We start from the raw sequence: 22,484 nt of genomic DNA, 5'->3' as shown, positions 1-22,484 counted from the left end.
TACTGGGGCTTTGGGGAAAAAAAAAAAAAAAGGAGGAGGATTGGCAATAGATGTTAGCTCAGAGCCGGTCTTCCTCAGCAAAACAAAAAAAAGGATTAGCACGGATGTTAGCTGATGGCTGATCTTCCTCACACACAAAAAAAATTGCAACACATGCTTCATCTCTCTTATCCTTCTCTACATTTTCACCACTGCAATTACTGCCCCTATTATTTAATTTCCTTTTTACATTTATTGTCTCTCCCCACTCGCCCCCCCCCCCCCAAGCTCCATGAGAACAGGGATCTACCTCTTTTAGTCAGAGATGTATCCTTAGTGCTTGGAATAGGATCTGGCACAAGGTTGATGCTCAAAAATTATTTGTTAAATAAATAAAGATCTTGACTTTTAGAGGTCTTTTTGATGTATTGTCTAACTAGGCCATTTACACCAAGATGCCAAAATGATAAACCTGTAGCTTTCATATAATCTGCACAACTACCGGGACAGACTCTTCTTTGAAGGATGACCATTTGTACTCTGGCAGGACAAACAAATGTTGGGCTGTTCCAGGAGTATTTTTTTATTTTTATAGATGTGTTTCTATTTTTCTAAGAAGCATACAGTTGGCTACAAGGATTTGTTCTTTGAACTCCAATACTTCTGAAATGCTGGCTGAACTTCTGAGTTTTTTGCCTCAAAGGGGAAAAGACTATTACAGCATGTGGGAGTGCTTGACTGCTGCCAAAAATATTTTGAAGGACTTCCCATATTACTGAAGTCTCCAAAGGAGCTCATTTATCTTTACCAGGAAAAGGTTATTAATATTGTTATTGTTTTAAATTCCCTCTTATGCCAGAGTTTGGCATGAAAAGCTGTGATTTCCTGCAACAATGGATAGAGATATTTAGTATTCCTATATGCTGTTTAGAAAAGTTGCACACAAGCTTCACCAAATGGCCAAAAAATAAACAAACAAAATCAAAGGCATGACCCAAAGGGGCCTACCTAGCACATACCACTTCTATTCTACACTGGCTCTCTTTTTTTATTTTTATTTTATTCTTATTTTTTTTCCCCCCAAACCCCCAGTAGATAGCTGTACATCATAGTTTCACATCCTTCTGGTTGCTGTACGTGGGACACGGCCTCAGCATGGCCCGAGAAGCGGTGCGTCGGTGCGCGCCCGGGATCCGAACCTGGGCCGCCAGCAGTGGAGCACGCGCACTTAACCGCTAAGCCACGGGGCCGGCCCTACACTGGCTCTCTTAAGGACCTGAGTATAATGAAAGGTTTTGGTTAACACCTAATCTCTTTCAGGGAACACAAACTGGTACAAATTAAATCAAAACCTCAGTTTTAGAATAAGAAAGAGAAAACTGCGGGAACAATGGATTCGTAATCCTGGAATTCCCTAGTCCTGCCTAGTTTGACAATCTGAAGAGACCTAGGACTACACATACAAAAGCATTTTCACTCCTGGGGCAGATCATGAGATTGTGGTAATTCACAGTTGGTTTACTTGAACATGGCTCTCTGCATGCCCGAAGTTCACCTGTTTAATGGTGTTTGGGCTTTTTGGCCTAGGAAGTTGGAAAATGTTTTCAGGCCAACATTAGGATACGGGAGAAGCGTTATTCCTGAATTTCTGTTCAACTCTTTTGCAAAAGTATGTCATTGGTCATAAGGAAGACGGGAACAGTGCAAAATACCACCTACTCTTAAGAAAATACAAACTTTTTTTTTGCAAAAAAAGGTGTGCTTTTTGTGTTAATAGTTAAAAGTGTGAAATAAATATGAGTTTTATAAATAAAAACAAATTCTTGGAATTAAATTGCTAAGCAGATCTTTCTACGTCTGTACAAAGTGAAAGAAAGGTTGTGCAATCATTCTCTGAATTTCAACTGCTTGGCTAATTAGGGCCATAATATTTTGTCTTCGTTATTAGGATAATATGTCCTAACTTCCCAATATAACTAATAGTTTCATACTATTTAGTTTTGGTTGTGCACGCAAAAAGTAACAGCATTTAAAAATACTTGACACATTTCATAAGTTCTCACCACCAAAAGAATGTACAGTATTGTGCTTTATAGAATCTTGAGATAGAGTATGAAGAATTAAAATGCTATGCAGTGCTTTTAATCATAAACTAACACAAAATTTGGAATCTAACAGCCACTCCTTAGATGTTTCTTTCATCTGGAAGCCATCAAATCCTATTTGAAAACAAATATATTTTTTACATGTTCATCCTACCATTAGGATACCCACCCCCCTATAATTATACATAGTAAGAAAAAAAAACAACATAAAAGCCCTACCGTAGCTGTGACACCAAAAGACGAGCCAGAAGGCTGGCTCGGTTTTGAACTCATGCTGCTGTGAAGAAAAACAAACTTAAAAGGAAAAAAAAAAAAAACTAAACTAAACAAAAATACCTTGCACAAAACGCAAGGCTGGAAGACAAATTTAGCAGCATTACTCTTGAATTTCCTGGCTTTGTTGATTCGAGCCGCAAAATTAACATTTAAACGCCAAGATTCACATTTAAATATTTCCCTTCAAATCAGAAAAACAATAGCTCCTTCGGGATTTGAAATAACATTGGAAGGCACATAGAAATTTTCTTGAGTCGATTTGTTATTTACAAACTCATAGGGGATTTTTAAGAGAAGTTAAGCGGAAGATGTTCTCAACAGACAGAAATAAGATATTCTACCCTATTGTTCCAGTTTATCGCTCAGACATAAATAATGGGCTGTTCAACCTCATCTGAAAACAGTTGCGCAGTGCGTGCCTCACAGCCAGCCAATGAGAAGCCAACTCTCGGTGCTCCTACGGCTGACAGCACTTAAAGGCACCACCTTTTCTGGCCTTTTTTTTTTTTTTTCTTCAAGAGACCGAGATCTTGGTTACACTGGTGTTTAGCACCTTTGTCGGGTTTCCCACTCACGAAGCCCCGCGGTTTAACTTCTGTTTGAAGAGCGCCATTACGGTTCAGGGCACGGCATTCAATGGATTTACTACTCCCCCAGCACAAGGCTCCAGAGGCGCCCTCCTTCTCAGGGTGAAATTACAGCTTCCCACGGCTGAGCCCTGAGCACTCCCTCATAAAACGTATTCCTTTCACACAGCAAGGGTGGGGTGAGAAATCCCACTTTTGAAGGGTTTAGAGGGCCGAGATTTGGGACTGGGTGCGCGCCTCTCGGCGGCTTTTCAGGGGTTCACACGCCGCGCGCACCCAGCGCGTCCCCGGGGCGGTCCGCGGAGCGCCCGAGCCCAGAGACGAGAACAAAGGGGACGCGCTCGCCTCGGCTCCTCGGGGGCCGCCCGGCGCTGTCGCCAGCCGGCCCCCTCCCCGCGAGCCGCGGGGGCGCGCGCCCCTCCCCCCGCCCTGCCCCCTCGGCCCCGCGAAATGGCGGCCGCGCCACAAAATGGCAGCTGGGCCAGGCCGCGCCCAGGAGTTGACTGAGAAATAAAAGGCTTCACGGCTCCCTTCCCACAGCACAGCGATGCCGGCCTAGGCATCCTTTTCGTGGCTGTCGGGGCCTGGCCCTCCTCGGGCACTCGCGCGCCTTCGTGGCCGCAGGGCGACACGCCGGCCTTCCCACGCCGCCCCCTCAGTCTACAAAGGACGCGGCCCCTTCCTGCGTGTGCTGCGTCTGCTCTTCCAAACTGTCCCCTCTCCAGGGGACTCTTTCTTAAGGGAGTAAAAACTGGAAGGAACTGAGCCTGGAACGCCTGCCAGGCGACGCCCGCCTGCCCAGGACGCCCATCGGGCGGGCACAGGAAGGGAGCGCCCCTTTCCTAGGGTCTCCTTACTCGCAGCTTTAGCTCCCGATAGAGAAAACAGGAAAGAGGAGCTCAAAGAACCCCCCCAAATGAGGGGAAACTAAGGAAACAGGGGTTAAGGAGGCCCTACACCAGTCCTTCGGCAGCCACGTTACGCCCAGAGCCCACTCGAGAGCGCAGCGAGGAGGCCCGCGTGGCCAGAGCACGCAGGCAGTCCAAAGCGCGGATGTCGGCTGCACTCCACCACGCAAACATCCAGTGAGCGTTTTAGGCTGTTCATCGCTACCCCCTGCCCTGGCCCTTCCCCCTGTGGTGAGGGGCCTCGGGGGCTGGGCAGGGCACAGGAAGGAGCAGCTGCTGCAGTCCCCATGCTTTCCCCCTGGCGTGCGAGTCTCGGTAGGCTTGGGCTTTGCTTTAGCCGTCGCTGGATGGATAGAAGCAGGGCGGTGGCGGGCTGCTTTTAATTTTTCCGCTTTCTTTCTCTCGAATGCTCTCTTCCCAGCACTCCCCATCCCCCAGCTTGCCCTGGGCTCCGTCTTTCCAGAAACTTCTCAAGGAAACTCAGCAAAAAGCCACAGGCTCCGCCACCACCTCCCTCCTAGAGCATGCGCAACAAGGCTGGGCAGCAAGCTCGGCGCGCGCGTGTGGGAGTGTGAGAGTGGTACGTGCGCGCGCGCGTTGGGCGGGGCGGGGCCGTTCTTTGCACAATAAAGAGAACAGGTTTTTCTTCCCTCCCCCAAAGTTCCGTCGTTGCGCAAGCGCATTGGGGCAACTCTCCTGGCCTTTGAGAGAAGGGGAAGGGGCAGGCGAAGCGCTCGAGTCGTTGCTCCGCGCGCCTGCGTACTGGGTCGTCTTCGCCGCGCTGTGTTTTCCGCGCTGCTTGTGGCAGCGTATTTGTGGTCAAGTGGTTTGAGCCAGTCCATTGTGCCCTATTCAGTGTTTCCTCAACTCCCACTCGCGGAAACTGTAGCCTTTGAGGCGTTATTAATTCTGTACCGTGGGTTTCCTGGAGATTAGCCTTCCCTTTGTGCCTCAGGGCTGAGGTTGGACTGTCTCGTTGTCCCCCTTCCACTGCTGCCTGCGCCATGTTTGGAATGGCTCCTGACTGGATTCGGTGCCTGGAGTGTGGTGGAGCCTCCTCCAAGTTTGGGGAAACAGCCCTGGCCGATGGACTAGGTGGTGGCCGGGATGGCTTCCATCAGGCGCTGCCTGCAGTTCTTGCTCACTAAGCCAAAAGAGAGGTGTCCTTTATTTGGAAAGCCGACCTTGGTCCTCGACGCAAGCCTCAGCTCGGGCTGGTCGCTAGGTTTGTCCTCGGCGGCGGATGCGGACAAAGAAAGGGCCCTGGCGTACAGCTCTGTCGCCCCTTGCAGAATTGAGTTTGGAGGGCGGTAACCATTGTAACCGCATTTTTCTTAAGGTGCCTTTTGGTTTTTTTTTTTCCCCCTTTCCTCTTCCCTTAGTGTGGTGGAAGTTATTGCCAGGGTTGTGGGTTGTTAACTTTCTCCGCCCTCCCCCCTCAAAAAATCCTGTCTGCTTTGCCATGTAATCCACTTCCATGCAACTCCCTTTTAGAAATCCAGCAACTTAAGCACGGTTCCCTGGGCAGGGCGTGGAGGCTTGGCACCTCTCCAGTCTGAGCTTTGTTTCCTTGCCACCCTTCCTTTTGAAGTACCTTTGTTTCCCTGGCGGAGTAATTCCCTTCCTATATCCATTAGCGTGTAATGCACCTTCAAGTGCATCGGGTGCAAAGAGGGAGCTTGTTCGCGAAGAAAGCACGTTGGGGGCTCCTAAAGACTGACGTGGCAGTGGCAATTTGGCGTTTTACGGTCGCGAGCCGCATTTTGGCCCTGAAGTTCTTTGGCGGCGCTAACTTGCCGGCAGGTGCGAGTGCACCATTGACCGCGCCGAGGCCGAGGTCAGTCCAGGTCACTGCTCTGGGCGGAGCCGCTCAGTGGGTTCTAAAGAAGGGAGATCTTTCTTCCTGGTGGGAGTTTTCAGTTGGTGCTAGATTCCTAACAGGAACTCAGTATATAAAAAGCTAGCTAGAGGCTGTTGAAGTACTATAGTAGCAAGCAGTAGAGTTCTCCCCCTCCCAACAAGGCTGTAATTTGAGGCTTGGAAAAGACCAGATCAAGTGTCCCTTGAATTCGCAGAATTTCTCTTAGCGATTCTGTTTTAACACATTGTGGTTAATGAGTCTTTAAAGCCAAAGTTCCTACAGTAAGGATAACACTACTAAATAAGGGGAAGAAAATTTTGAGTATGCACGTTTTATAATTTTAAATAGGCATAAAAACAAAGTTCTTATGTGCTGCCTAAAATTTAAAATCTCTGGAAACTGATCTTGAGGGGAACAATATCTTTAAGTTGAAAACTATGAAGGATAAAAGTATCCTGGTTTAAAGCCATTTTTTCAGGCGAATTTTTTTTTCCCCGGGTGCATTTTTTTCTTTAAAAGATTTATGCTTGGGTGTGTGTGTATATTGTCTTGTGGGGTGGGGAAAACACAACCCCCTTTCATTAGTTCATCTCACCATGCCCCTCCCACTAGCTCATGGTATATGGTGAAATCTTTAGTTATGACTCTTCATGGTTCTGTTTTCTTAGAAAAGCCATTTTAAGTTAATCTAGCATCTTCAAAGAGAGTTATCTTGAGGCATTCTCTCTTTTCAGCCAAAATATTTTCCAAACAGAAATGTAGGGCTGGCCCCGTGGCTTAGCGGTTAAGTGCGTGAGCTCCGCTACTGGCAGCCCGGGTTTGGAACCCCGGGCGCGCACCAACACACCACTTCTGCGGCCATGCTGAGGCCGCGTCCCACATGCAGCAGCTAGAAGGATGTGCAACTATGACATACAACTATCTACTGGGGCTTTGGGGAGAAAAAGGAGGAGGATTGGCTATAGATGTTAGCTCAGAGCTGGTCTTCCTCAGCAAAAAGAGGAGGATTAGCACGGATGTTAGCTCAGGGCTGACCTTCCTCACAAAAAAAAAAAAAAAAAAAAAGTAAAGGATGGTTCCCATGACTTTTGTAGTATATGGCCTGAAAAAATTCCATTATCTCCTCTATCAAAATACTGAAATTTAACTTTTAAAACCTTAAAAATAATTCCAGCATTTAATTCAGAAATGTATCATGTCCTACCGAGTTTTAAAATAGAGTGTGGTTTTATTTTAAGCCAAAAGGTTTCAAGTGTCTAATTATGGAATATTATATAAATTAGCCATCATTGCCATCCTGGAAATTAATGCAAAATGTTGAGGCAGTTATGTGATTTAAAGAAGCATTACTATTAAACAGTAATAATTGAATTAAAATGGAAATATATTTTAAACATTTTAAATCAAAAACATATTTCGAATGAGTACATAAGTAATTTTTTATTTGAATTCTCTATTTCAGACTAGAACCAGGCCTTTGAGAGGAGCAGTAGGGGAGCTTAAAAACCTAAATCTGCTGAAAATGTCAATACATATGTAACAAGTTACTAAACACATTTTATCTGGTATTATTGTTTTTGAGATTCTACCAAGTGCACTTTGATAGTTTTCTCTGAATTAATCAGTAGCCTTGATTTGCATTATTTATATTCTGCTTACTTCCTGATGTGTGTTATAACCTCCTAGACCTGGGGTATTTTGGCTAATGAATGTTATTTATAGTGAAGAGGTTAAGTTTTTTCTCACATGAGGATTAGCAGTAAAGTTTTAAAAGGTTGAATGAAATCTCTGAATTAACATAGAGAATAATATTTTGTTCATGGGGGATCTGTTAACATAAATATGTTGATTTAATGTAGTTAAGTATCAACATTTCAGAGGAACCTTTAACTAAAGTAACCCAGATGCTAACTTCCAAAAGTCATTTTATTATGTTTTTCTAATTATAAAAGCAGTACATGTTAACCAAAGAAAAGTTTAGAAAGCATAGAGGAATAAAAACTTTAAAAAATTCATGTTCTACCACATAGACACAGCCATGGTTAATATTTGCAAATACCCTTCCAGTCTATTTTTTATTTGATGCCATAAACATTAGTAAATTGTATTCATAATTCTAAATATTAGGTACATTAGCAGTAATTTCCTCATAGAGTGAAAAAAGTTACTTTCAGCAACTTTCAAAAGTTGCTAAAGCAAAGTTTAAACTTTATATTTAGTAGAAACAGAAGAATTGACTTTTAAAAATATTAGCCATTATATTCATTTCTGGCAAACTAAAAGAATGTGGAATAAATTAGCTTTCTTAGACGGTGGAACAGTAAAGTCAATTATGAAGTGTTGGCTTGCTAAAAGAATGATTTAGAGAAGGACTAGCTACCTAATACTGTTCAGCTGATTGGAGTTCTAATCATTTATGTATATATAATTTCACTGGAGTGCCCTTGCTATATCAAAATAAGTCTGGTAATAGACTGGTCTCTCTCTTTTACCATTTGACGCTCAGAACTAGCAAGATATCAAACATTTTTTGAAAATAATATAGTAGTGTTGTCTGTTTTATTTTCTACTATTTTGAAAAAAACTGATTCTAATAATATGAAGGAGTATTGTCAAGTTCTCATGTGGTTGGGGCTTTCATCATTTTAGAGCTAGTTAATATATTTTTATATGATGTCTTTAGGAGCAAGTGCTTATATTTTAAGTATATGTTTTCTCATGAATTTAAATTTAATAACTTGGGATTCGATTTGTAACCAAATTCTTTTTAAATATCTGGTAACTGTTCTGTCCTTCTGTTTAAAGGGTGATATTAATTTATCTGCTCTATTGGCTAGGTTAGCATTCAAAGCCTGAGTTTGAGGCTCAGATGCTTTCTCCAACTGGGCTTTCATTACTCGTGACTGAACTCTTTGAGCACATCTAGCATGCTAAATACAGAAGCTCCTCACAGTGTGAAAATAAGACCTGATTAAAAACACACCTATTTTAATTCCCTTTTGCAAATGGCTCTGCTTTAATGTTACCTTTCTGAATTATCTTTAATACTCAAATGAGGAAATTCACATCACTATCCATTTATGATAGATAAAAGAAGAGATCACACCCTACTTTTTGATCTTTTTCAGTGAGCATCAATTATTAATTGTTAAAAGAAAAAATCAGAGAATAACAGTGTTGCCTTCCTATTGCAAACATTCAAAGATAAATGCTTATGAAGAAATTCTGTCCTTGTAAATATTTGTAACAAGGAAAGAAACAGAGAAAAGCTTTCCTAGTGTTTCCTGATACATTGCCAATAAAAATGAAAAGCACTGATAAAATCAAACACTTGATTTGGGGTGTGCAAAGGGCATGTACTTATCAGTTTTGTTGTTATTAAGAGCTTTGCAGTAGAAAAAGTCAGCAAAAAAAATGCAAGGTACTTCATACTTCATATGCAATCACTGCATATTGATTTGACTATAGGACCTGCCTATCATTGTGAAAATGTTATAAATTGATAATGGTATGTTTTTAACTTCAACTGATGCTTACTTTTGATATTAATATGAAATTAGCAGTCACCTTAATAGTGTTCATGATATTTTTATGGTGTGTTACTTCCAAATACTTTTACATATATTATCTCATTTGATACTTCTAGCAACCCTACTAGGTAGAGGAAACATATTTTTGTCCTCATTTTGCAAATAAAGATATTGAGACTTTGAGGATATAATTGATTTGCCTAGGCCATATAGCCAGTGCCAAAATTGGAACTGTAATTTTTGACTCTTAAGCCAGGGTTACTTCCATTACCATGTCTCTCATTCATACCATCAGTGTTTTTCAGTATCCCCCAAAGTTGAAGATCAAGTAGTGCTTGTTATGCTAAAAGAATCAGTGAACAGCATGGACATTACTTTTTAACCTGTAAATATTAACTTTTATAGAGATAGATAGAATTTCCACTTGAATTGCTCATTTGAACCCGGAATCTATATGTGAGCTATTTTTCCTTCAAATGAATCTGCTTAATTGAAATTAGAGTAATATTTTTTTTGGCCTCATAACAGCACATTAAAAATTTGAACAGAAAAGGATTAAAATTTGTTTTAGTCATTAAATAATCTGCATGCCTATTTAGGCTGATGTCTTGACATTTTATAAACTGAGAATTCTGGGCCGGCCCTGTGGCTTAGCGGTTAAGTGCGCGCGCTCCGCTGCTGGCAGCCCGGGTTCAGATCCCGGGCGAGCACCGCTTCTCCGGCCATGCTGAGGTCGCGTCCCACATACAGCAACTAGAAGGATGTGCAACTATGACATACAACTATCTACTAGGGCTTTGGGGGGAAAAATAAATAAATAAAATCTTTATAAACTGAGAATTCTCTTTTGAGAGGTATATTTCAGATTTTTAAAAACCCAAGAAACTAGGGCCGGCCCCGTGGCTTAGCGGTTAAGTGAGCGTGCTCTGCTGCTGGCGGCCCTGGGTTCGGATCCCCAGCTCGCACCGACGCACTGCTTCTCCAGCCATGCTGAGGCCGCATCCCACATACAGCAACTAGAGGGATGTGCAGCTATGACATACAACTATCTACTGGGGCTTTGGGGGAAAAATAAATAAATAAAATTATTAAAAAAAAAAAACCCAAGAAACTAAAATGAATACTTCGGTTGGTGTGTTTGGTGCCTCTAATTCTGAAAACAGCTATCTATACTGATGAAACTAACACTTTAAGAGAATCTGAGTATGAGGTGCTATCAAATGATGTTTAATGGGATTTTGCTAACTGTTCTTTACATTGTTAAACCAAGACTCTTTCTCAGTTTGATAAATCTCTGGTAAGATGAGAAATGATATTATCTTAATTTGACATTTACTCCTAATCTTTTTGACATTCTGTGATCCCTAAAGGTCTCTGAGAGAACTTTAACTTAACTTTGCTTAACAATTTGTATGTTAATAATCTTTCACCACAATTTCTCCTCCACTGCTTCCCAAAAGGTGAGGGGCTTGCAAGTATTTGTAAACAACTTTGCCCATTTCAAATTAAGTTACAAAAATTAAATATCTACTCTGCTTTTTACGTAGGGAAACAGCACTGCTGTAACAGGACCTTTAGGCTACTCTAAGCTTAATAACTACATTTAAAAAAAATTCAGTTGGTAAACATGTTGCTTTTTATTTTCACTTAATGTCTTCTTATTCTTGTGCCATGGAGAAAGTATTATAAATACATCTGTTTTGTGTGTGTGGGAGGAAGATCAGCCCTGAGCTAACATCCACACCAATCCTCCTCTTTTTGCTGAGGAAGACTGGCCCTGAGCTAACATCCCTGCGGATCTTTCTCCACTTTATGTGGGAGGCCGCCACAGCATGGCCTGACAAGCAGTGCATCGGTGCGTGCCCGGATCCGACCCCCTGAGCGGCCAGCAGCAGAGCGCGCGCACTTAACTGCTACACCACGCAGCCAGCCCCTAAATACATCTTAATTGGTTCTTATTTTGTTCTTATTCTTGATTGTTCTGTGTAAGTCATAGATGGATACAAAATATCGTATTTAATAATTACTCTAACTAATCTCTCTTCTAATGATTTTGCTTCTAAAAGGCCCCCTTTTTTTCAGCCCATGAATTTTTCTTCAGCATGATTTTAACTGAAGGCTGCCTTCAAGGTGAGATATACTCTTTATTTCTGTAATTGCAAGATGCTGTTTTCTGAATCCTCTTCTTTGTCAGTTGCCCCTTTGAATGCAATTGAGCTGAGCCTCTTCTGTTCTTCATGGTGACACTTTAATCTTTCCCAAGAGGATTCAGCTATTTCAGAGCCTGTCAGGTTTTAAGTGAGTAATTTACTTCATATTTTGAAATGTGTTTCAAATTGTGGTTGCTTATACTGAAATTCATGCTTCATGGAAAAACGCACGTCAGTTCAATGCTTATAACTGCAGCCACATATACAAAACTACACAGGTCTTGAGTTTAGGTAACAGTGTGCTGGCCTGACACTCCTTACATGATAGTTGTTGTGACAGAGAAATGGCCAAATGTAAATGGCCAATCTTACATCTGAATGTAGGTTGATTTGCTTTTACTTTTACTGAGGACTCAATTTCATATTTTTGTTCTTGAAAAAACTATTTGGAGCTTTGCTGTCTGTGAAACAAAAGAATTTAATTATGCACAGGTGACCCCAGGTGTTAGTGCCATTGTTTATAGTGAGCTTATTTTCCAATTGAAAATAGCATAGTTTGATGATAAACTGGCTTGTATTTAAGGAAACAATGAATGAGACCACATATTTCAAATCTGGTCTGTACCTGACGCACCACACTGATATTTTATTTCTGTAGATAAAATATAGAAAAGAAAATTGAGTTGCTAACTGTTCGAAACAATTCACTTTTTCTGGACTCATTACAGTCGCCTTAATTTTGTCGGTTTTCCCTGGGGCTTTGCTAACTGGCCTTTATATAGAAGTTCAACTGTAGGCTTTAAAAGCCCTTCAGCCTGGAAAGGCTGGAGGTCTAATCCCTTCCTCTGCGTAAATATTAAATTATAGTAAATCCTCTGCGGGGAACATTAGACATGTAACTGTCTCATTCAGTTCTATTCCTGGTATACCGTAACGGTCAGCAAGGAGATCGTGCAAAAAGTTTCGCAAGATCCTGTATAAAATAAAGTTGCTTAACGTTACAAGCTAATGATTCTTGGGAGGGATGGTTTCTGAAGCCGTCACTGCTTAGCTGGGCGGTGAGAAGGACGGCCTTCTGACACTTTCCCAAGCAGGCGGGGATCCAAGTGCCCGGAAGCGGCCAGGCACTGGCCGAAGGGTGAGCAGGGGAAGGGGTGCTGGCTTCTCCTAGGAGAGACGCCTTGGCAGCCGCTTTCACACGCCGCCCTGTCAAAACCAACCCCATTTCTCTCTTTTCTTCCCCCAGGCCGGCGCCTGGGACCCCCGCTCTAGCGGCTGAAGGGCGTCCCTGCCTCTGCACGCGCGGCGCCGGGGACTGACTGACTGCCCGCCCCACAGCCGGCTCCCCGTGCGGCTGCGCGCCTGCGCACCGGGACCGAGCGCGCGAGCGTCCCTTCCCGGCCCCGCGTTCCTCCCTCCTCCGCGCGCCTGCGCGCCGGCTGGGAGGAACTCGGCGTCTCGGCCTCGGCGGGCGGGCGGATGCGCGCGCGCCCGCGGCGAGGGAGGCGGGCCGCGCGCGCCGGTGGGAAGCGTCCGGCTGCCACAGCGCCAGCTCCGTCGTAGTCGCCGCCGCCCGGGTCCCGCTCGCCCCTCCTCCCTGCTCCCCCGCCCGCCGCCGCCCGGGCGCATGCGCCGCCGGAGCGCGGGGGTCGGCTTTGGGTGTGTGGTGGCGGCAGAGCGGAGCTGCGAGGCCCGAGAGTCAGAACCTGGGGGAGAGGGATGGTCTCTGCACGGTGGGGAGCCGGAGGAGCCGCCGCCGCTGCCGACGCCACCGCCGCAGCCGCCGCCGCCGCCGCCTCGGCGCCCGCCTCCCGGTGCTGACGGGCTCGTACGAAGCCGGCGAGGGGGAGCCCGCACCAGCGGTCGCCGGCACGCCGCCCAGCATGGTCCGGGAAACCAGGCACCTCTGGGTGGGCAACTTACCGGAGAATGTGCGGGAAGAGAAGATCATCGAGCATTTCAAACGGTGAGTGAGTGACACGAGGCCCGGGCCGCGCTCTCTCCTCGGGTGCCGCTGCCCGCTCCGGCCCGTTGCCGGCCCCTCCCCGTGCGCTGGACTGGTGCGGGGACCCGGGCCAGACCCACGACGGGTGCGGGCAGCGCGGGCCGCCTGGCCGTCCTCGGCCCGCGTCGCGGCGCTGGGCCTCAGCGGAGCGGGCCCGGCTGCCCTTCCCGGTGAGGAGGAGGCTGCGGCTCGGCCTCCGCGAAGCCGGCGCCGGGAGGGTGGCCTCACGCTGGCACGGCAGCCGTGGGGTCGCGTCCTTGCGCGCCCCTGCACCGAGCGGCGGGACCGGGCGGCGGCCGGCCGGGACCCGAACCCCTAGCCCGCCCCCCGGCTGACCCCGGAGTCCCGCGGCAAGTCCCCTCCTCGCCCAGCAGACGCATGGAAGCGTCTGACCTAGAGAGGATTTTGTGCGGAAGGAAAGGTTGCACATCAACAGCAGTCTTGGTGGGTACTGTAGGAGCGTCTGGGAACTGGGAAGACGCTGCTAGATTCCAGGGACCTCTCACGGAAGGTTTACAGACCTAGAAACTAAATGGAAATGGCAGACGCACGTTTTTTGCTTTTTTTTTTGTTTTTGCGCGGTTGGGTAGAGGGTGGTGTCTGAAAATAAGTTGGTGCGCCTGTTTGGGCTCGTTGGCCTTCCTTCGCCCTCCGGGGTCTGGATGGGGGACGTGGGCCCGAGCGCTGCCGGGGCAGGTCCGCCGCACGTCGGCGGTCGGAACCTCGGGTCTCCGCGCCGCGGCCGCGCTGGCTCAGCGCTGGAGAGCCGCCTCGGGAAGGGTGGGGTGTCCCTCCCACCCAGGATTCTGTAATCAAGGCTTTTCACATTAGAAGATGTAGCTTTTTAAAAAAAAAAACTTCCCGGGACGTTTTTGGTCCATGAAATATAAGAATAAACGTTGCTCTTGATACGTCTTACTCGTAGCGTTGGGCGCTCGTGTTGTCTGTGAAATGTGTCTACTACAGCTGCGAGTGTCCTCGGTGTCAATGCTGAAAATGACGATGTACTTCGCTTGGTGCAAATTGAGAAGGACAGTAGCAGATCCGTGACTGTCCTCGAAAATGACTGTCTCTTCCGATAGTCAGGACCCTGACGGTCTTTAAGTTTGATTTGCTCTTAATTGCTCTCACTACTGTCTAGTGAGTGAAGGGATTATGGAGCGCCCTTATTAGTGAGTCACCATGGGAAAAATAGATTGCGTCGCTCGCTCGGGAGCAGCTTGGATAAGGAAATGGAAGCAGCGGCGGCAGAGCTCCGCTCTGTCTTTTAAATGGAGGATCATTGATTCTGTTGGAGGCTGCTGTTACTGGGGTATTACATCTTCACCGCTGGAACGCGCGTCTGCGCGTGTCCGCGTGTGAAAGGAGCCGGGAATAGTGAGGCCATTCATAACCTGCTGAAGCTGTCCTCGGCGGGGCTGGGGGAGGCGCGCTTCCAGGGACTCCCCCGGTGTTTACTACCTTGTGCTGAGGAACCAGGCGAGGGGAACGCAGGGAGCAAAAACGCCTCTGTCCTCTGTGATAAAGGCGAGACCTCCGGCTCGATTGGGAAGCAGATGGGAACTTTCTCTTTCTGGCGCTGCTCCACGCCCCCCCCCCCCAATGTCTTCAGTGTCTTGGTGGAAAAGTCATTTAGGTGCAGATTATTGAAGTGGAAAAGCCACTCAGTTGTGCTCACTTGTATCTCCTTGTGGACCTTCTCTGTAGGTCTCTGCCTGGGAAATTCGTCTGCACCGACGTGAAAACACGTGCATTTGCAGCGTTCGCTTTGCTCCTCAGTGTTGTGTGGCCAGACGTGTCATTTCGTATTATGCAGATTCCAGAGACATTGCATGCCGATCGCGGGGAGTTTGACCCCTCTGCAAGATGAAGGGTTGGGGGGAGGAAAGAGGAAATCGTCCAAGGGAGTTTTGGAAGATTTTTAAGTGGATGGTGCTGCGGTCCGGCTTGTGTGAATGACTTTCTAAAATGGCGGCCAGGACCCACTTTATGTGGGAATCAGCAGAGCAGATCTCAGAATGCACAGAGGGAGGAGGGGGCGGAGGATGCGAGCTGCCTAGGAAAGCGGCGGGCTGAGGAACGTTTCCGTATTAGAGGGCTTAGTTGGCACGTTGCTCACCACTGCGTTTAAAGGAGTATCTTGCTTATTGCAGAGCAAAAGCAGATGCTATTGATAAAAGATTATTTTAAAACTAAGCAGACTGTGTCCCTGAAACTCTTTTATTTTAACAACGACTTTTGAAATTTTTAAACAAATTTACTTAGCTCTTTGAATAGATAGTACATTCGTATGAGTTTAAAGAGTGCAAAAAGATTTTCAAAGAAAAATCTCCCCTTCACCTCTGACCTTGGGATTCCCAATTCCCATCCTCCCCTTCCTAGCCCCACCCCCCAAAAGTTAATCCCTATTTCTGGTTTCTTGTTTATCTTTAAACATGTACAAGAAATGTTCTTGTTGATCCAGCTGCGGAGCTAAATGGACCTAGTTTGGAGGAATTCAAGGCCTTTTATCCCTGTTGTAGAGAATGTTTTGTAAAATGTGTGATTGCTACCGGGAGGGAAACTAAATCTGAATGATTTAATCGAAAGGGATAAAAAGGTAGTTGTACCAGAATGATAGCTCTGAAAGAAAATTGAAGGATATTCACTTCTGGTGTCTTGTAGAAATCAGAATGAGAAAAACCATGCAATACCTGTATTAAAAATGAGGTTTAAGTGCCTATGTTTACCCTTTTCCCTAGCTGATTACAACATTAACTAATAACTGTTTTACAGGATTAAGAGGTGTACGCTGGGAATACATTACATAAAACGTTTTCAAAATGAATATTCCTGTAACAGTGATTAGGCTTTTGTAAGTGTTTGGATTAAAAAAAAAAAAAAGATTAAACGAAATGGCTTTGGGAGCAGGGCATTTTAGAGGCATTTTAGGGGAGTTAGGGGGTGGGGGGAAGGGAGCCAGAGCCGATGCATTTTTTATTTATATTTTGATCAATATTTTTGGTAGAAAATAGATTGAGGGAAGGATGCTGATTTGGTTTTTTCCCTCTGTACCAAAGAAGGACCAAACCTTTAAAACGTAATAAGAACGTTTTCAAAATTTGGCTTTACCTTTTTGCAATAAGAATACATCTATTGTGTTCATTATCTTTACAGCTTTCAGTATGCTGGTTGAAAAAAATAAATGAAGATGATTTCTGAATCAGATTTTAGTTAACAGAGGTCCGTTGCAGGGACTGCGTTTGCACAATAGAGAAAGTCCTTTCCTTTGTATGTTAGCTGGGTTGAAGGGGGAAGGGAGGAATAATACAATTGGTTGCTGTCTTTTAGTTGTAAGAGGGAGAGAGGTGTGTGCAGAGGAGACTCCCTGAATTAGAATGAGCAAATAAATAGAACCCTTTAAAGGATATAAAACTCTCTATATCATTTTCAGGTTTTAAGTGAATCACATATTTAAGTTCTTCCCAACCGTCCCCCAGTTTTAGAGAACAGGTTCAAGATGCAGAGGTTGAGCAAGGTAGCAGCTCGTGTAAAAATTTTGTCAAAGAATGAGACCCATTTAAAAATGTTTCGTATTTCCTAATTTTAAATGTCTTATCACAGCGTTTTTCCTGAGTTGAAATAACAGGACTATACCTTATGTGTTACATGTATTTGGATATCTTTACTTCTGGGACACAACGTAAAATATTATGGAAGAGTTTCCTTGTCATTACATACTCTATAACTAGAGATGTTTTTAGACTTAAAACAGATTTGACTCAGGTAGCTTACATCATTGCTACATGGTTTCTTCTTTTGAGCCTAGCCAGTTTCTGTGTAGAAACACCTCTGAGTTTGAATGTTATAATTTTGAATATCTGTTTTCATGATAGGCTTTTGCACATTAAAAAAAATTTTTTTTTAGAGTATCTTGAGAAATAACATTAAAAAGTTAATACAGAAAGCTTATTAATATGTTGTATTTTATTTCCTGAGTAGAATGCCTCTGGCAGATTGGAGGAAAACATAGGGCTCAGTGCCAGGAAGAATGATGGTGTTTGACTTGTGTAGAGGGCATCTTTTTCCAACTGCCTTTCTTGTAGACTCTTGATTGCTCAGGCATTATGTTGTTTGTTACACTTATGAAGATATTTCGGGCTTGATTTATGAGACATTTTTAATCCTGTGAGCACTAATGCTTTGGGAAAATTTATATACAAGTTATAAAGATAGGTGGTAATGTGCAAGTTTTTCCAAATAGTCTTCCAAGTCTTACTTTCCCCTTAGTTTGAAATTTTGCTTAAATTTTAAAAAATATTTGAACTATTTCATGAAAACTAGCATAACAATTGGAGACGATATATTTCTCTACTTTTAAGAATCCCTAATGTTTGAGGTGTAGTTAACTAGTCCACAGTATTTAAACATGGTAGTCTGAAAATACCCTGAGTGTATATATTCATAAAAATTGGGTTCCTGAATTTGATTGTTGGATGATGTGAAAAAAATGTTGTTCAGCACCTTGAAACAGACATAGATTAGCTGGTTGAACAAGGAGACTAAATAAAGTAACATTTTTCTATAGTTAAATTTCTAGCCTATTTGTTTTCTTTTTCTTTCTTTATTATTGTTATTATTTGCCTTACAGCTACTCATGTTGTGAATGAAAGTAGAACAATCTATTGTGGAAACATATTACAATGTTTAATCATTTTATTAGAAATCATATAATTTTTGTGTGCTATCTAGCTGGTTTTTAGTGCGTGGAAATATGCTTTGCAGTGAAAAGATATTCTTGATATAATTTTAAAGTGTTGCAGTATTCAGATTTTTCCCTCTACATGTGTCTCTGTCTGCCAAGTTGAAAATTATAAACGTCTAAAAAAAACACCCACAATGGAATCTCTCTATAAAACTTTAATTTAGTGAATTCTTGGATTTAATTACTTAGGATTTTATTTTGAATATAGAGATGAATTGAATAGCATATTTAAAGATTTTTATTATATAATATAAGGAACTGCTTCAATTCTTACAGTTAAGGAATATTTGTGGGAAAATTCAACACTTATTATTGCTTGTCCTGTATATGTGGTGCTAGATTTTTAGGTGAACGTTGAACTCTAGGGGTATGTATATGTCTTAGTGTCTATGTATTAGATGATGAGTTTGGGTTGCTTGAGAACATTGACAAATGAAATGATGATTTTCTGATTATACCTTGTATTGACTTTGTTACATTCCTATCATGTTTATGCACAGTATATGTACTTTTACGTGTAATACATTCATGGTTTCTTTGATTGTGAAAATTGACTCAAAGTGATTTTTTTTTAACCTTCATCCCATCATTTTATTCCTTTGATTTAAAACTAAGACATTCGTACTCTTCTTAAGAATATTTTGTGTTTTACAAAACTACATTTGCCATATAGTGATTTGTATCTTTTATAAATCAATAAATTCGTGGTAGTTTTTTTGTCTCAGCCATTAATTTTTAAAAATTATGCTGTCTGCAGTAAAGGCTCTTGTGCGTTCAAGATTATTTAAAAGTCACCTTGGATTAAAAGAAAGAAGATTTAAAAAGTTCATTACTTTATTATTATATCAAAAGGATATTAGAATATTCAATGGAAACTATTACCATCTAGACCAGAATTTAGAAGGTACTTAAACTTGGATAGGAAAATATATCTTTATTTTCATTAGCCTCTTACCAGAATTTAGTATTTCCTTCAATTATAAGGTAGTAGTATCATGGTAGTATCAACATAGTAGTATGAGTAGTATACCTGTGATTTCACCACCAACACAAATCAGGTGTATTTTCATATTTTACATTACAGTTGTTGCAGATATCTTATTTATGCTCATCATAACTTGGAAATTACAGTAGCTGTTAGACTTGCCGCTAGATATTTTTAGTTAATGCATTAATAAAGGTGCATATATATTACTATATGACCAATATGTGTTATAGATATTTTTCAAATTCTATGTTGGAGAATTTTGAACATAAACAAAAGTAGAAAAATAGTAAATGAATCCCATGTACCCATCATTCATCGCCAACAACCATCAACCACGACTTATCCTGCCTTAGGAGGAAAAATAAAGCAAGGGAGGAGATAGAGAGTATTAGGGGTGGGGGTGATGAGGAAGGCCTCTTTGAAAAGATGGCATTTGATACACCAGAATGAAAGCCTCTCCATACCTAGATCCACTTCTCTCTTTCCTGTCTTATTTTTTTCATTTAAACTTTATTTTGAAATAGTTCAGGAACAGTACAAAGAATTCCAGTATCCCCTTCACCCAAATTCCCCAGTTGTTAACATTTTGCCACATTTTCTCCATTACCCTCTCTTGTCTTTTTCTGGCGTGATATCCTATCACCCCTAAACGCTCTGGTGTATACCTCCCCAAAGGACACTCTCCTGCATTGCACCATACAGTCTTCCCAGTTGGGAAATCAGCATTGGTTCAACACTACTACCCAATCCATAGACCTCATTCAAGTGATGCCAGCCATCCCAACAATGTCTCTTTTTCATTTTTGGGCCAGGATCCTATCCAGTACCACGTGTTGCCTTTGGTCATTGTGTCTCATCAGTCTGGAACAGTTTTTCAGTCTTATCCTATTTCTCATGTGCCTGATAGCCTTAAAGAGCCTTTCTAAAGGCTAAAGAGTCTTTCATTCTGCAGGATGACCTGGGTCTGTCCAGTATTACCTCATGACCAGATCAGGTCATGCATTCTTGGCAGGAATAGCACAGAAGTGATTCTTTGCTCTTCTCAGAGTATCGTATAAGAAGCCAAAAACAGTATCAATCCATCCCACCACTGGTGATGTTAACTTTGATCACCTGGTCAGGTTAGTGTCTTTGCCATTTTCCCCTTTGTATTTGATTAGCATTTTATGGGGAGATATTCTAATATTACGCCAGTAGTCTCATCATCATCAAGCCTACACTCACTAGCCTTAGCATCCATTGATGACTCTTGCCTGTATGATACACTGCTGTGATTGTTGCCAAATGATTGTCTGTTACTATGATTCCTGCTACATTTATTGTACTGTAGATAAGAACTTTCCATAAATGTATAAAACACTCATTTCTATTTTTTTTAATGAGTTTTAGTCCAGGACTTATTTATTTTGATACCCAAATTGTCCTAGATTTGACCAGTGGGAGCTCCTTCAAACTGGCTGTTGTGTCCTTTTGATATCTCCTCATCATTCTTTAAGCATTTCTTTATTTCTTGCACAACAAAGGCTCATCTTGTACTTTCCCTGACCCAGGCCTGGAATCAGCCATTTCTCCGAGAAGCCCTGGTTCCTTTTAGCATGGGGTGGGATTTGGAAACCAAGATCTGAATGCTCAAGTTTACCCATTGCTACAGAGCTAAGAAGATGTGTGTTGAGTGTGTGTGGATGTGTATGTGTATATATATATATTTATATATACACATACATGTACATCTAGATCATATTTAAAAACTGTGGGTTCACACATATTCTAGTACATGAGGATTCTTTTCTAACATCCCCATTTCCATGTTTGTAAATCCCTTAGTGAGAAACCTGACTCCCATTATTCTCAATATATTTACTTATTTGCCCAATCAGTTATATTTTCAGTGTAACTAATATCCCAACCACTCTGCCTCCCCCGCCTCTGCCACCTCTGGGCACATTGCCCCTGCTGCCTCTGCATCACTTCCCCTCCTTCTCAACTCTCTCTTCTTTGGGAACCAGCATTTAGGGTGTGTGAGGGGTGACAAGGAAAGGAAAGGAAGGTGGGACTGGGAGTGACTTGCATGTTTTTGCCTTCAATTTTTTCTCGTAGGAGACAATTTGTGGATGAATGAATCATCTGCCTCTGGTGCCATTTTTAAGCAGATTTAGAGCTACCCCATTCTTAAAATTTTAGTTTTGGCTCTACTTCCGCCACTAACTTTGTGACATGAGCTTAATCACTGGATTGGTCTGAGCTTTATTATATGCTGAGTCGCACAGAAGAGGGGGTGGTGAGAAGGGAGTTTGTTTCTTAGGAGCAATATTAGAGATCATCATTGCTCCATTTATTTGGGTGTCAGTCACTCAGTTTGTGTAGTATCTCAGCAAAATTTTGCCCTGGCCCTGCCTCCCCCAAAACCTTATTGACCTCAACCTTATTTCTTTTCTTTTAAAAAAATTTTTTTTTTATTGAGGTATAATTGACATATAACGTTATTTTCAGGTGTACAACATAGTGATTCGATATTTGTATATATTGTATTGCAGAATGCTCACAATAAGTCTGGTTAACATCTGTCACCATACATAGTTGTAAAAAAAATTTTTTTCCTTGTGAAGAGAACTTTTAAGGTTTATTCTCTTAGCAACTTTCAAATGTGCAATACAGTATTATCAACTGTAGTCTGTGTATTACAACTATACATGCTGTGTATTACACTCCCATGACTTAGTTATTTTATAACTGAAAGTTTGTACCTTTTGATCCTCTTTCACCCACTATGCCCATTTCCCACCTCTGACAACCACCAGTCTATTCTCTGTTATCTATGAGCTTGTTTGTTTGTTTTTAGGATCCACATATAAGTGAGATCACATGGTATTTGTCTTTCTCTGTGACTTACTTCACTTAGCATAATGCCTTCAAGATCCATCCATGTTGTCACAAATGGCAAGATTTCCTTCTTTTTTATGGCTGAATAGTATTCTGTTGTATATATATACACCACATCTTTATCCATTCATCAATCAGTGGAAGCTTAGGTTGTTTCCATATTTTGGCTATTGTAAATAATGCTGCAGTGGACATGGATCAAGATCTTTTCGAATTAGTGTTTTCGTTTTCTTCAGGTAAATACTCAGAAGTGGAATTGTTGAATCATATGGTAGTTTTGAGGAACCTTCACACTGTTTTCCATAATGGCTGCGCTCAACTTGATTTCTTTTTTCTCCTTCTGCACTACTCTTGGCCCCCAACCAAGGAGTTCCTTAATGAATTAAGACCCTTCTTCCTCGGCACAAGCTCCAGAATGCTGGAGTTTGTATAGTTTGTATTATTTTGAAATTGATTCCAGACATCTTATTT

The 22,484-nt window shown here is 42.8% G+C and overlaps 1 protein-coding gene across 1 annotated transcript in view; it reads left to right on the top strand.

Moving 5' to 3' along the window:
* The first annotated feature begins 12,937 nt into the window (after positions 1-12,937).
* SPEN (spen family transcriptional repressor) overlaps positions 12,938-22,484 on the top strand; it is an 83,226-nt gene continuing 73,679 nt past the window's right edge. Inside the window, exon 1 of the mRNA XM_004425614.3 lies at positions 12,938-13,362. Within this exon, the coding sequence (XP_004425671.2) occupies positions 13,280-13,362 (83 nt within the window). The 5' untranslated portion in view covers positions 12,938-13,279. The remainder of the gene's footprint in view (positions 13,363-22,484) is intronic.

Source organism: Ceratotherium simum, chromosome 22 (genome assembly GCF_057802395.1).
Source record: "Ceratotherium simum simum isolate JZ-2026a chromosome 22, ASM5780239v1, whole genome shotgun sequence".
Taxonomy (NCBI): domain Eukaryota; kingdom Metazoa; phylum Chordata; class Mammalia; order Perissodactyla; family Rhinocerotidae; genus Ceratotherium; species Ceratotherium simum.
Note: the sequence above shows the minus strand (reverse complement) of the source record. Positions and strands in the feature narration are given on the sequence as shown.